We start from the raw sequence: 15494 nt of genomic DNA, 5'->3' as shown, positions 1-15494 counted from the left end.
TAGTGCGAAATCCCCGGCACTAAAACACACCCTAAACATGCCTTAATATTTAGCGGAAAACCAACCAATAAGTCCCTATCCGACACAAATTAACTAATCTTTCTCAGCCGTCACTGGAGCGCGCATCTAGCTACTGCATGATGATCATGCACGCTGACAGACAGCAGACACTGTCCCAACTCCTAACACAAACACTGAGGGAACTTGTTGTTGAACACACATAATGTGCCACGAAAAATAGCTTCCAATAGCTTAGTTGGTTATTATCGCTTCGAGGAGGTACGTGTCCATAATATCGCCACGAACGGCCAACAAAATAATGACATCTCTCTTCCACAGTGAATGAAGTGCAGCAGTGATGCCTAATTTATTCTTCGCCGTACAAAGTGTTCCGTGCTGAAAATAGCTGATATACAAGCTCACAACTCGTCGCGTCCGGACACGTTGTGAGCTTGTAGATCAGCCAACCCCAGCATGCGGAGATGCAGGCTCTGAGAACGTTCAGAAACTTTTGCCTTCACAATAAAAGCATGCAAAAGCCCATATAGAGAAGGAAAAATAATTCGGTGGCATTTCACATTGCAAAAGAGCAATCTTTGTAAAATGTAAAAAATATATAAAAATTAAAGCAAAAAAAGAACGAAAAATAACTATAATAGTTCATTTTTCAAACGATGAACTTTAGTTCAAAATTTGGAATGATGAACTATGAACGGAACTATAGTTCATTTAAAAAAAATTGAACTGTGAACTGAACTATAGTTCCTAAAAAAAAAGAACTTTCCCAACACGATGTATGCTGTTGGGGGTTCTGTATTTTCAGTATTTGTATGCTATTTAATTTTTTGGAATAAAGCCACTTTTGACAGGATGACAATTTTGGAAATTCATTTCTTTGTATTCATTTTGAAAATAATTTTGTATTTTGTACTTTCTACTTGTACTTTGTAATTTTTACTTTTATACTTAAGTACATTTTACGCCGGGTACATTTTTGTACTTAAGTACATTTTATTTGAGGTACTTTTATACTTTTACTTAAGTAACTTTCTTAATGGGCACTTTGTACTTTTACTTAAGTAATTTTCAAGTAGAGAATCAGTACTTCTACTTAAGTAAAATATTTTTGTACTTTTTCCACCACTGGCGTTACATCATTTGAAATTAAGGCACCGCCCTGCTCACCAGGAGCATGTACGTCAGGGGTTCAGTGTCTTGCTCAAGGGCACTCAGGGGGAGCCGGGAGGGAAGCGGGAAGCTTCCGGTTCCCGTGCAACCACGCCACCTCCTGCAGACACTGCCACCTTGATTGATCGCGACAGTTGATTGATTGATTGATTGATTAAGTAATTGGCACTACAGAACAACAATGCACACGGGGTATAGGAAAACAAATGCTGAAAGTTTTGACTGCCGACTATGAGATATCTCGTAGATTAAGCTTTATATCAAATATGAAACGGTTCAGCTGAAAATCAACTGTTAACACGTGGCCCGGTTGCTAGGCAACCCCCGCCCGCACGAAGCATGCGCGCGTGCGCGTCCCATAGAGTCCCGATAAAATTATGATTTCTCTGAAACTATACAGCGCTGTCTGTGCTGTTAATGATCCATCCGATGTTCAGATCAGATTTGTGATTTCTTTTTCCACGGGGGCAGTCAAAGAGTGAACATGCAGGCGTGCAACGTACACACTCTCACTCACACTCTCTCACACACACACACACACACACACACACGCGAACGCACCTTGCTGTCGATCTCGCCGCTGCCCAGAGATGTCTGGATGACGAACAGCAGAGTGTCTGTCAGGCCGTCACACTCCCTCATCCTTCTCCTCGCCTCCTCGCCTGCCGAGCTCACATTCCTGGAACACACGCACATGCACGCATGCGCGCACACACACACACACACACACACACACACACACACACACACACACACGCACAAACACACACAGAACAGGACAATGGTCAGTAAGCAAATATATTGTGTGTCTCGATCTGTAAGTGTGTTGGTCTTTGTGTGTGGGTGTGCGTGCGTTGGTGTGTGCGTGTACCAGTGAGTGTACACAGTGCACACACACACACACACACAGATGCATTCCTGTCCCTTATTGCGTGTGCATCTTCAGAATGTGTTTGTTCACAGGTACAGGGCAGACAGGCACTGTGGGCGCATGCGTGTGTGTGTGTGTGTGTGTGTGTGTGTGCGTGCACCAGTGAGTGTACACAGTGCACACACACACACAGATGCATTCCTGTCCCTTATTGCGTGTGCATCTTCAGAATGTGTTTGTTCACAGGTACAGGGCATACAGGCACTGTGCGCGCATGCGTGTGTGTGTGTGTGTGTGTGTGTGTGTGGGTGTGTGCGTGCACCAGTGAGTGTACACAGTGCACACACACACACACACACACACAGATGCATTCCTGTCCCTTATTGCGTGTGCATCTTCAGAATGTGTTTGTTCACAGGTACAGGGCATACAGGCACTGTGCGCGCGTGCGTGTGTTTGTGTGAGCGAGTGTGACAGAGAGAGAGAGAGAGAGAGTAGAAGATAATTTAACATGTCTGCTTGTCCTTAAAACATAATGAGGGAACATTCAGATCCACTGCAGGAAGCTTTTAAAGCACTTAGCTTGAGACCAGATGAAAAAAAAAACCACTTGCGCCTCCGTATCGGCAAGGACTGCTGCTCAAACCTCGTATATAGGCGACGATCAGAGAACCACCACGACAGCACTGTAATCCTTGAAACACATTTTTAAAACGCTTTCAATCTGGCATCCCGACGGTGGGTATATGTCATTATCGCCACGTGGGGCACGTACTGTACGCGCAGATCCGCAAACAATCCGTGCAACTGCCGTACGTACGTACGTGGCCCTGATGTGTTTCTCCACAGAAGAGTATTTTATGCCTGCTCGAGCTGGGGTCGGTCACGTCACGTCACGTCGATTGATTGATTTATATTTACTAACAGTTTGCAGAATTACAGTACATTTCAAGCACAGACTCAATACAAAGACTGTTAACTGTGAGTGGACGACCCAATAAAGCATTACACAGGAGACTCAAAAACAGCAGGTCCAGCGTCGGGGAGCAGCCTTATATAACTCTGTGGCGATATAGTGCTGGCAGTGTGCCGAACGCACACGCGTTAATTCACGCAAACGCAAAAAAAAGGTCATTCTTGATTGTGTTACACTGCCCGGTTGGAGTCCAGGAGACCTGGCAGAACCTATACCCCATCGGCTGTGGCCTGTGCCCCATATTGGAACTCGAAGAAGAAGATTATTATCGCCCTGTCACCACGGGCGATCAGGCTTTTGCGGCCCCGGGCACTTGAGCTTTGGATTGCCCTGTACTGATCCGACACTTGCAATGTCAGTGTCATCGTTTAAGTCACTCCTGAAAACATAGTTTTATTACGCCGCCCCGGAGTGGAGAGAGAGAGAGAGAGAGTGAGCGAGAGAGAGAGATTTTTTATTTTTCTATCTCAATGGCCTCCACTTTCATTACATTATATAAGTATATTGTGACGCCACTTGAATTAAATTATGGCCTCCCGGGGAATCGGATGAATCAGGTCTGAAAGTATCAAAACCACTATATTAGATGAAGCAAAAACTGTCACAAAATGATGCGCGTAGCGACAAAATAAGTATAGCATTGCATTTGAAGTAGAAAACACCAGAGGATTTGGGTCAAAGATTCATCTCCAAAATAACATCTACAAAGTAATAACCTGCAGCAACTACAGCTGTGGAGTAAAACACAGTGGAGTAAAACGTACTATATTTGTCTCTGAGATAAATTATCAAAAAATGGAAATACTTAACCCGTTCTGGAGGGCAACCCCCGCTTGGTGTTATAAGCTTTATGTTATACTTTAGCTATTGAAAAATAGCAGATCTACAAGCTCATAGCACGGCGCCGAGTGCCACACTATGAACTTGTAGATCTGCAATTTTTTTATCGTGAAAATGTGGTGCAAATCATTGCGTATACAGTATATTCTTTCACAGTGCACGTTTTTAACTCAAATCTTATGCTTCTGTGGGGGTTCCTGGAACAACATATGTGACCAGATTTGCCATCGTGCAAGCTTTTCACCTAATTTATATTTTATCCAAAATGAGTCAATAGCACAGGTAGACTCAACACATACTAGAGCATGTCTGAAACAAATGTCAGAGCTGAAATTGACGTGTAAATATGAAACAAATGCTTAAACATGTAGCTATAGGTGTAATGTTGGAGACCATAGAAGTGAGCATTTCAAGGCTGGTTTCCAGCCACATATTTTTGAGACAAATCCATATGCTGGGGTTTCTTGACATGCAATAGTGTGAGCAGAAGACATTCGTAGAATCGACCTCAGGTCCAAACGGGTTAAAATTAGCTCAGAATTGCACCTAGGAGAACAACACTTGAGTAAATGACCTCAGTGTGCTTCCACCTCTGTTCAAATGCCAGTGCACCGCACACCACGCAGAGAGTGATTATAGAGTATTTCTCCGGAGATATAACCCATTCTGACCTGAGATCAGATTCATACGAGGTTTCCGCTGGACAACACACTGGTCTGATGAACCCATTCTGACCTGAGATCAGATTCTAAAAAATGTCAGTCGTTCTTCGATTTTTCAAAAATAGCAGACCTACAAGCTCGTAGCGCGCCACTCGGTGGCGCGCTATGAGCTTGTAGATCTGCTATTTTTCAATAGCTAAAGCATAACATGATGCTGACACCAAAATGGGTTCCCGGTCAGAATGGGATAATCATGGCAGAACGTAAGGGTCAGTGGTAATTGCAGTGTGGCTGAATGGAGCTAATACAAGCCCATCACCTCGCTCCATATTCAAGTTCTAATTAAATCAATGTGATTACTGATTATATAGACAGGCCTACAGTACACGTCATGATCCGGGAGCTGTGAGGAGGGGGGCGCGTGCCCTCCGAGAGGGTTCACTGCTTAATTATCTATACAGACAACAAACCGGTGTCGTTTTCGTCGACTAAAACTAAGACGGAAAATGTCCGTCGACTACCTTTTTCCCACTGAGAAAAACTAAATGAAGACTAAGCTATGATGACTAAATATATTGACAATTTCGTCAACAAATTAAAACTAGACTAAAATGTTATAGGACAAGAGATCCAGTTTAAGTCATTTTACACTTTGTTGCATGCTGAGAATATCTGATCTACAAGCACACAACGCGTCGCGCTGCGACGCGTTGTAAGCTTGTAGATCATTGATTGATCGATGACCCAGCCGGGGATCGAACCTCCCAGACCTCCCAGTTTCAGGGCGGTCGGACACTCTAACCACAACAAGGCCGCTGTCTCTGGTTATACTTTGTATGATTATGTAAAAACGTCAGTGACGGATCTGAAAGGCGAGGCGTTGGCGAGAGAATGAGTGATCCGAGAGAATGAACAGCTCCATCCATCACGCAGCGCAGTAATAATAGGCAAATGGAGAGATCACACTTCTCTCTCTCTCTGCAGTCTATCAGCTGTGGTCAATCATTCACTGCACTGACACAGAGAGAGAAAGAGAGAGAGAGAGAGAGCAATTAAAAGTGCATGTCTCTCCGCTTAACCCATTCTGACCGGGCACCCATTTTGGTGTTGGCATCATGTTATGCTTTAGCTATTGAAAAATAGCAGATCTACAAGCTCATATCGCGCCACCGAGTGGCGCGATACGAGCTTGTAGGTCTGCTATTTTTGAAAAATTCGAAGAACGACTGACATTTTTAGAATCTGATCTCAGGTCAGAATGGGTTAATCAGACCAGTGTGTGTCCCGTGGAAACCTCGTATGAATCTGATCTCAGGTCAGAATGGGTTAAGGGAAGGTCACATTGTCTTCCGCCCCTCTGAATACAAATGGCTCATGATGACAGTATAACACTATATAGAGAGGTATAGGGGGCCGCTCCGCCCCTGGTTCAGACAAGTTCGCATGAAAAATAAAAACGACACTTCATTCTGACTAATGTTTTCAAATGCCCCGACAGGGAGTGGGCGGCTGCGTGAGGAGGAGGCTTGTCTTCCGTTGCTTTACAGTTTGACGCACGCCACGGCCTTGAACAGTGGTTGCTGTCGTGCAGAAACCTTCGTATTCGTGTATGCTTCTTTTCAGGAAATGAGCTGCGTTCCCACTTTCTCCAATGTATTACGGTGTTATTATCTATAAGTCACAAGGCCTTGTTCATATACTTTTCAGCGGTTCACAATTTATAAAAAAAAACACAGGCAGACACAGTCTAAACCACTTTCATTATCACTTACAATATAAATGTATTTAATACGGCAAAAATAGCCGATCTACGAGCTCACAATGTGTCGCGTTGCGAGGGGTTGTAGTCAAGGTTGCACCTGTGCGGGTTTAGCGCCACAAGTATGAAAAATAGATAAATAAGTAAAAAGTCAGAATTTGGAGATATTTGGTATTTTACTGTATTGCTGTTACGTTCTTAGCTTACACGTGTTTCATGATAACTACTTTGTATGTATGCGAGGTATTGCCATGCTTTTTGTTCTTGCTTAGGGCCGATTCATACTCGAGTTCTTTTAGAGCTGAAAAGTCGGTTCGGCGCTGTAGAGCCTACAATGTTACGTCATTTGAGGTTCAGGGGGGGGGCGGTTACCGTCCTAAAGTCGTCTCTTCGGTGCTACTGAAAAATGTTGACGAGCCAAAATCATTTTGGCACTACAGCGCCGAAACAGCGGTAACATAGGACTATGAATCGGCCCTTAATGTAGGTCGCTCTGGATTAAGAGCGTCTGCTAAATGCCTAAATTGTAAATTGTTGCCCTTTGTCTTGTCATAAAGATTATACAAAGACCAAAAAGGAATACTGTTTGTGGATCGTTTTTTTCCCTTTCATTGACAATATGCTGACTTTCATTTCCCACTGAAGTTGCCATAGAAGGCTTTTACCCCATGCAGGCTGCAGTGTGGGTTGATTAGGAGTGTCTTTGTCACTGCACGCAGCGCTACCAATTTGACGAGTATCCCGTTGTCTGTGGGTCCAAAATGCTGCCGGGGTCGTTCATTGAGAGTTTACAGTGCAGACTGGCGAGATAACACAACTAGAGCGGTGGTTCTCAAACGTATTCCGTTTGAAATAGCTGATCTTGTAGAATTTTGCGTTATGTAAAATGTAGCCTTGCCGAGCCGCACGCACACACACACACGCACACGCACACGCACGCGCGCACCTTAGAGTGTAATATATTAATAGAGACGCAACGGATTTCTCCTCCCATCCACTTGGCATTAAGTTGCTCAAAGGCGCATGAGGTCGATTTCACTCCTCCTTCCGGGTATAGGAACAGAGTGTACTCTGGGATTGAAGTAGCAACCAAGGTGGGGGGCCCGGGCTGTCAATCTCGCCTCAGGGCCCGTGGAACACTCCAACCAGCCACTCTAACCGAACACTCTAACCGCCACTGACTCTAAGGCACGCACGCGCGGACGCACACATGTCATGCACGCACACTAAACCCAAGAAATAATAGTCGAACAAATCCCTCTGCCTTGTATGAGCTCCTGCTGTCTTATAAAACGTCAGTGCACCGCGTGGACATTGTCATGGCAGCCCGTCTCGGTCACAGACATGTGTCCCCCGCGGCCGCTGGACACATCGCTGTGCATCTGTTGCACACGCTGCTAATTGGAGTGACTGTGATGGCTGCCAGCGTATTATAGAGGGCCCTGCCGACTGCCTGCAAAACACTGGCTGTCATCTCCCACTCACTAACTAGCTTATTTATCGTCCATCTGTATACACAGTGCCTTGGCACGGCCTGTCCTTAAAGACGTGGTGAAATGAGAAGTATGTTTTTCCACACTTTTAGACCATATCTTACCTAACTATGGATGCCAAAACAATGGGAACATTTCCATTTGTGTGTACCGGTATTTTTATATGGAAAGTCCTCGTCAGTCTTTGAATGAAAATGTGCCGTGCGATGACGTGTCGAGCCTCACTTGAATTAAAATCAATCTTGATTTCATTCACCCGTTTAATTCCCATCTCTGCGCGTCCGTCCAGACACAGCTGCTTCTGATTACACATAAACTAGGCTACTCCGTTTTTAATCCAATTGAAGATGAAATCCAATCATCCTTACATGGATGTATTTTTTGAATATATTATATATTCTTTCAGAGCGGACGTTTTTAACTCAAATCTTTGCTTCTGGGGAGTCCCTGGAACAACATATTTTCAGATGGGGGTCCGGGGTCAAATAATTCTGGGGGTTTTTCAGAAAACTGTTAGGATTTAGAAGCCTTTTTCAGAATGTACGTATAGGCTACTGTATGCAAATAGACGATATACGGTATAATACATAGATTGCAAATCTCCATATTGTGCCTCCTTGCACAGATGGAAACGGCCTTTGTGTTTCTGTGAACTTGAACATCTGCATCTGTTGTGTGTGTGTGTGTGTGTATGTGATGTATACACTTGTGTGGGTATGCGCACGTGGGCATGCATGCATATTAATTTACAGTAGCTGTAGCCTATTGTGTTTTGATTGTGATTGAAGCATTGTTCCTTTCCGTGCCACGCCTCTCCATCTGGGCTGGCTATAAAGGCCAACGCTGGACTGAATCTGGGGGGAAAATACAAGGAAAAACAACCATTTCTCTTGTGAGGACCAGTGTTGATTTAGATTTAGTCATAGTCCTTTGAATAAAACATAAGCTAGTTTTAGTCATATTTTAGTCATCGCAAATGTTTTAGCGTTTGTCTAGTTTAGTAGTTTAGTCGACTAAATATCATACGATTTTAGTCGACTAAATCTACAGTTGATTCAGTCGAGTAAAATGTATTCGAAGATTTACAGGACTTTCCTCGGACAGAGTGGGATAGGTGACACGCAAAGAAATTAATACAATTTTATTCCGCAAATGCGGAAGTATAGATCGTTCTTCCGGGTGCCTCAAAACGCCACTGAGCAACTTCCATTGAAATGAATAGCAGGGGGCGGGGCAGTCCGCACGATATCCTTTATATAACTCTATGCTCCACGCCCCCCCCCCCCCCCCCCACCCCCCCGGCTGCCGTATACTACTACCATGACAGTCGAGAAGTCGACGGTTACTTCTCCGGTGCCTTCAAGGAGTCCAATCTGAGCTGAACACTGCCCGGTGCTGTCACTCTGCATCATTCAGTCGACTCCATTGTCCTTCCTGCGTTCAATAATTAACTATGGGACACCCCAGGCACACAACTCAATCAAAGCGTCCTATTCTCAAACCACAGGCGTATACTTTTATTTTTTCGCTGGACTATATTCTATCAGCGGTTCGTTCCCCCAACCCTTTTTCAGGATAAGGGGAGAGCCACTTGGAAATCTCGTAAAGTGCTTGGGGGCCCGCACCCATATGACCACTTAAGACTTGATTGTGTGTGCACGTGCACGCACACACACACACACACACACACACACACACACACGAAGTCATTCAGCAACACATGTTGTTTTCTCTCATTATGAACTACAGGGAGCAACAGGAACATTTGTGTATGCTGTGCGCAACGTGCACGCGTGCACACAAACACACACACACACAGCATGCTGGCAAGCAGGAAGCTTTGGCCGTGCACCAAACAATCTGCAGGTGGTGAACAGCCCCTGAATGGAGGACTCCACTGGAGCCTCATGGGTTTCGGTCGGATTGGTTTTTTTTTTCTTTCCTAAATGGCATTCATAAAATCGCTGTCCTTAAATGTTTGTGAGTGTTGCAATGAAGGCTGGCGCACATATACCTCCTGGGTTCGGATCAAGGCATTAACCCATTCTGAACGGGAACTCATTTTGGCGTTAGCATCATGTTATGCTTTAGCTATTGAAAACTAGCAGATCTACAAGCTCATAGCGCGCCGCCGAGTGGCGCGCTACGAGCTTGTAGGTCTGCTATTTTTGAAAAATCGAAGAACGACTGACATTTTTAGAATCTGATCTCAGGTCAGAATGGGTTAATCAGACCAGTGTGTGTCCAGTGGAAACCTCGTAGGAATCTGATCTCAGGTCAGAATGGGTTAAGTGCCTGGTCCTGATTTAACGCACGCACACGGTGCGTGGCTTTATACAGAGCCGTAATGTTGTATAGGACCAGTTCTTACGGTGAAAATGACTTATAACCGTGTTGTAAACTAAACACCATCATAGAGAAACATGATCCTCGCCATCTGGTACCTACTTTTCCACATTGCGGAACCACATTTGGACATGTTTTGATATTTATGTCGCTGCTGATCAGGCAGAAACCTCTTATCTCCAGATTCATTTTTTTAAAAGCGCAAATAACATGCATTTTAAAACTGCTTTTAATATTTAATACTCATATTGTCTATGTCCCTCAAACACCCATATGACATGAAGGCCTGATTGTTCAAAATTGGTTATTTGTGGGGATAGAAAACACACATGGGAGCCCCAAAAACACAAAAGAAATTGAAAAAGTTGAATTTTATGTTATAGGTCCTTTAAGTTATATTTTTTAAGTGGCAGATGCAACCCACTGAGCATTATTTTTGTCTAATAGGCGATTCACACTGAGAGGGACTGAATCCGTTTCATCGGAACCGTTTCCGAATACGGTCGCCTGGTCCCCGATGGCCGTGATTCACATTGCCCCGAGATTCAACGGCACACCCGGGTATACAATTGCATTACACACTTTAATCCTCCAGATGGCGGTGTGCTCGATGAAACATTGTCTCCAATAATAAATCCAGAAATCCAGAGCCTCTTTGGCTCTTTGCCGTTAATATACTACTTCATTGTCAGCCTGCCTGCTATTCACTGTGTCAGTCAGTTCTGTGCTCCAGTGTCATGTTTGATATTAGTTTGCTATGGATTCTACTTTAGCATTATTATTATTATTATTTTGTTTTACTTTGGAAACTATGCCAAGCAAAGCCCAAGAGCCACGCGTGGTCCGCGGAACACGATCAGCGTGTGAATCCGACAAGCTGTCATTCTCGTGTAGCCTATTGTTTATTTCTCAATCTCACCACGGAGTAACCTCGAGTCACTCTCGGAGGAAAAAAAAAAATAATAATAATAATATGCAGACTTGCAGAGAGTGAAAGAGATGAGAGCTCTCTCTCTCTCTCTGTCTCAGAGTGTCTCTTAGCGGGGTCAGACAGAGAACCACAAGGCCACGTGTTCGGGGTCTGTACGGATCTCACCTCGAGCTCACACCTCTCCCCTTTGTGCGTGTGTGGGTGTCTGTGTTTCTAGAGACTTCTATCGAACCACCCAAAGTAAATAAGACTTACTTGCACAGCAAGAGACCGCGCGCGCACACACACACAGGCACAAACACACGCACGCACACAGTTCCTAGTTTTCACACTGCATTATGTCTCGTTTCGGAACAAATCCTGCCCAAAGTGACAACATCTCAGTGAGTTGTCAGACAGTGATATGTTGAGTCCACACATTTGAAATGATCGTACGGTTTTCCCCAAGGACAGACCCAGTGATAGTGAGTAGCTGTATAGGGGTGGGACGATATGGCTTCCTATATAATATATGTGACCATATTTGACTGAGAGCCTGGCATCGTTTGAGGCTATTGATGACATGTTCGGTATAGCGTCTGACAGCAGCTCCTCTTAAACCGGTCACTTTTTAAATACTTTTTAGCTTTATTTTACCAGTCATGTCACACCTCAGTTTTTGAATCTTTGTATCTTAACTATCTCAGCTATCGAATGCATAGATCAGGAGATCAGTTAGTGTTTTTTATGGGACACGCAAAGAACGTGGGGATTTTTTTCCTCACCACAATCCTGGATGGCTTCAGTCTATAGGCTTAAAGGGACACTTCACCCTTTTTGCAAAAAAATATATATGTATGTCCTAAATGACGTTTAGGAGCTTTAGAACACTTTCCTGGGGGTCTTTATGTGTGTAATATGTGGTTTTAGATATTTTAGATTGTAGCAGTGAGCCTGCTGTCATGGACACTGGGCTCACTTCCTTCCTGGACTACATGTTGTCTCAGTAAGACAGCTCTCCCCCCTATCCACAAGGAGGAGCAGTGCACCAAAGAATTATGGGAATTGTAGTCCAGGAAGGTAGTGAGACCAGTGTCCATGACATCAGAGACAACAGGCTCACTGCTACAATCTAAAATATCTAAAACCACATATTACACACATAAATACCCCCAGGAAAGTGATCTAAAGCTTCTAAACGTCATTAACATATTTTCTTTTGCAAAAAGGGTGAAGTGTCCCTTTAACATAATTTATATAAATATTTTGGAAAAAAAAGAATGGGGTCTGGAACAACGGAACACAGAACATTAAAATAGCTGCTCTAACAAGCTCACATAACGCCTTGCAGGGTTGGAACCAAGTTAAACGTAATGCCTACAAGTCCACTGTACTGTTTCCGCATGTTTCTACAACATTACTGTCCATGCCTAACAGAAACCCACATTTTCAGTATTACCCGTATCGCTTCCATAAGATCATCGGACTCCCTATATACATCCACACTTTCCGAAATGAACAATGAGGCAATCATATACGGCTATAGCACTTCTAACATCACATCACACCGATCATCCCCTGTATCGCATTTTCAACCTCTGGATTTTCCCGAGAAGCAACTCAGCGGTCGGTGCACTGGCTGTTCAAAGGTAAATGTAAACATAGGCAGTTTAGACGGCCGTAAATTGTAGGCATTCAAGCTGTTAACCGATGACATTAGCTGATATTTATCTGTTGTTGATAAGCATACATTTGTTTTAGCGTTGGCTATGTTGGTGTGTTGGTTATCTGCAGCCTATACACCAAGCCATAGATTCTGAACATGTATTTATTGTACTGAAGATGCATTTGTTTCACTGGCACAAAAGGGGGAAATAAAAACAACAAAATCTAAATAAACATGTATCGGTGTCGGCTAACGGCTAAATTGTTATTTTAAACATCGGTATATCGGCCAAGAGTTTCCATATCGGTGCATCCCTAAATTAAAGATTATTATTATTCCAAGTCCTTGTCAGGGTTCCCCATTGCAAATATGATTAATTTGGTGGGACACAGCGATGAAACGTATGGGAACCAGTGTTGTTTTTGGCAGCAAAATTCTATTTTAGTTTTGGTCATATTTTAGTCACCTGGTTTACATTTTTAGTCGACTAAATGTCATGCGATTTTAGTTGACTAAATCTACAGTTGATTCAGTCGACTAACAGGTATTTTGACGGGCCTTGATGGCGTCGTAATGGCTGATTTTACACTTGCTGAAAATAGCTGATCTACAAGCTCACAACACGTCACACTGCGACGCGTTGTGAGCTTGTAGATCTGCTATTTTCAGCAAACCAACCAAGTGTAAAATGACTTATACTGGATCACTTGTCCACTATAGTCCCTTCCTAACATTTTAGTCTAGTTTTTATTTGTTGATGAAATTGTCAGTATAATATATACATTTTGTCTCAGTTTTAGTCCGCAACTGGTTGTGGCCCCCATCAAGTGACCTTTTGATCAATGCGGCCCTCGCCCCAAGTTGAGTTCGACACCCCTGGTGTAGAATGCCTGTGGTCATTATCTACGGGGACAGACGGACGATGAGAAACGTCCACTCCACCGGAGACTCTGCTGGGGCGGGCGGAAGTGACACTAACAGGCAGCTATTAGAGTCTTATTATGGCACTTACTGTACACCCGCCTTCTAATGAGAGCACAGAATCTGTCTCGGAAGAGCCACCCATCGACTAATCGAATATACGGCAACCTCCCCCGTGTTTCCTCACTAGTCCGATCCAGAAGAACACAGTTTGCCGGCCATACTGCTACAGAGCTGACAATGAGGTTATAATATTCCCTTCTTCTCTGGAGTCCTGCCTCAAAGGCAGACCAGAGGTATAGAAAACTGTCGTTCCCTGATGTCATCGCTATATAGGGACACGTGCGTCAGTAAGCAGGAACTGGGGATGGCAATGAAGGACCGCAAAGTCTGGCATGGCATTGTAAAATCCATGATCTCGAGCGCGGTCGAAAAATGATGATGATGATTATCGTCTCAAAGCATAACGGTGACATGAGCATACATGAGCAGCGAGAGTACTATACTGTATATTAGACTGCATGGGTCTAATGTATTCAAATTATCCTCAGGTCCGTATGGGACCGTGTCCGATTCTCTGGAACCGCAGAGAAGAACCTGTACAGGGATCTACACACGAGTGGAAGAGTTGTTGCTATGGATACTGAGAGAGAGAGAGAGAGAGAGAGAGAGAGTTGTGAATGTGATATTGTTTGTAGAACTCAACTAAATAATGCATACACAGCAGACACTGATGACAGGAGAGAGAACATTTGTGTGAATGTGTGTGCGCGCCCGCATGCACTCGTGTGTGCGTGTGTAGGCTACTGTGCACGCGTATGTGTGCGCGTATGTGTGGGTGCATGTGTGTGCGTGCATGTGTGTGTGTGTGTGTGCGTGTGTGTGTGTGTGCGTGCATGTGTTTCTCGAACCTGAGGCAGCCGGTGGCGTTGCGCAGCACCTGGGAGGTGTGTAGGTGGAGCTTGCGGTCGTCCTGGTGGTGATTGGGCGAGGAGTCCCAGGTGGAGTGGGGTATGATGACGCTATTGGTCAGAACGGCCAGGGCGTCCTGGATGATTGGCATCTTCAGAGCGTCGCAGGACGACAGGTTCCACAGCACGCCTGCAAGCACAAGCACAAGCACACGCACACACACACACACACACACACACACACACGGACGCGCACACACACACACACACACGATGAGTGTGAGATTGTGTTCTCCACCAAAAACAACCCGTCTGGGTTGTGTTTCCATTGGCACTGCAGTCCCGCGAGCACCAACGCCGTGACTGGTTCTTTCCGGTCTGAGCAGCCGAGGCGGCTTCCGTTACTCGGCTCTTGGGAGCAGGCCCCCTTTTTTAACCCATTCTGACCTGAGATCAGATTCATACGAGGTTTTCCACTGGACACACACTGGTCTGATTAACCCATTCTGACCTGAGATCAGATTCTAAAAATGTCAGTCGTTCTTCGATTTTTCAAAAATAGCAGACCTACAAGCTCATAGCGTGCCACTCGGTGGCGCGCTATGAGCTTGTAGATCTGCTATTTTTCAATAGCTAAAGCATAACATGATGCTGAACACCAAAACGGGTTCCCGGTCAGAATGGGTTAAAAGGAGAATTCCATTCCAGGTGTTTGTTTGTGCAAAAGCGCATCATTGGCTATTTCCCCTACCATAAGCCCACAATGAATTGAATTGAATTGCATTGAATCGAATGGGGCATTGGGGTGTTGTGCTAAAATTCACTTATTTCCATCGCTCAATTTTATTTTATATGTATCCTCTCTTAGTAGTGGTTTATAGAAATGAAAAGAAGTTGACCTTCGGATCTGGTGGATCCCGGCCGTCACAGTTGCAATGTCGCATTATGTGG

The 15494-nt window shown here is 44.4% G+C and overlaps 1 protein-coding gene across 1 annotated transcript in view; it reads right to left on the bottom strand.

Moving 5' to 3' along the window:
* Positions 1–15494, bottom strand: part of LOC308336688 (catenin delta-2-like) — a gene marked incomplete at both ends in the record, with an annotated part of 436833 nt that overhangs the window by 140307 nt on the left and 281032 nt on the right. Inside the window, 2 exons of the mRNA XM_080794186.1 lie at positions 1750–1867; positions 14544–14733. Coding sequence (XP_080650312.1) covers positions 1750–1867; positions 14544–14733 — 308 coding nt within the window. The remainder of the gene's footprint in view (positions 1–1749; positions 1868–14543; positions 14734–15494) is intronic.

The sequence above is a fragment of the Protomyctophum bolini genome (genome assembly GCF_963924005.1).
Source record: "Protomyctophum bolini genome assembly, chromosome: 21".
NCBI classification, from domain to species: Eukaryota; Metazoa; Chordata; class Actinopteri; order Myctophiformes; family Myctophidae; genus Protomyctophum; species Protomyctophum bolini.
This window is presented reverse-complemented; position numbering and strand designations above follow the sequence as displayed.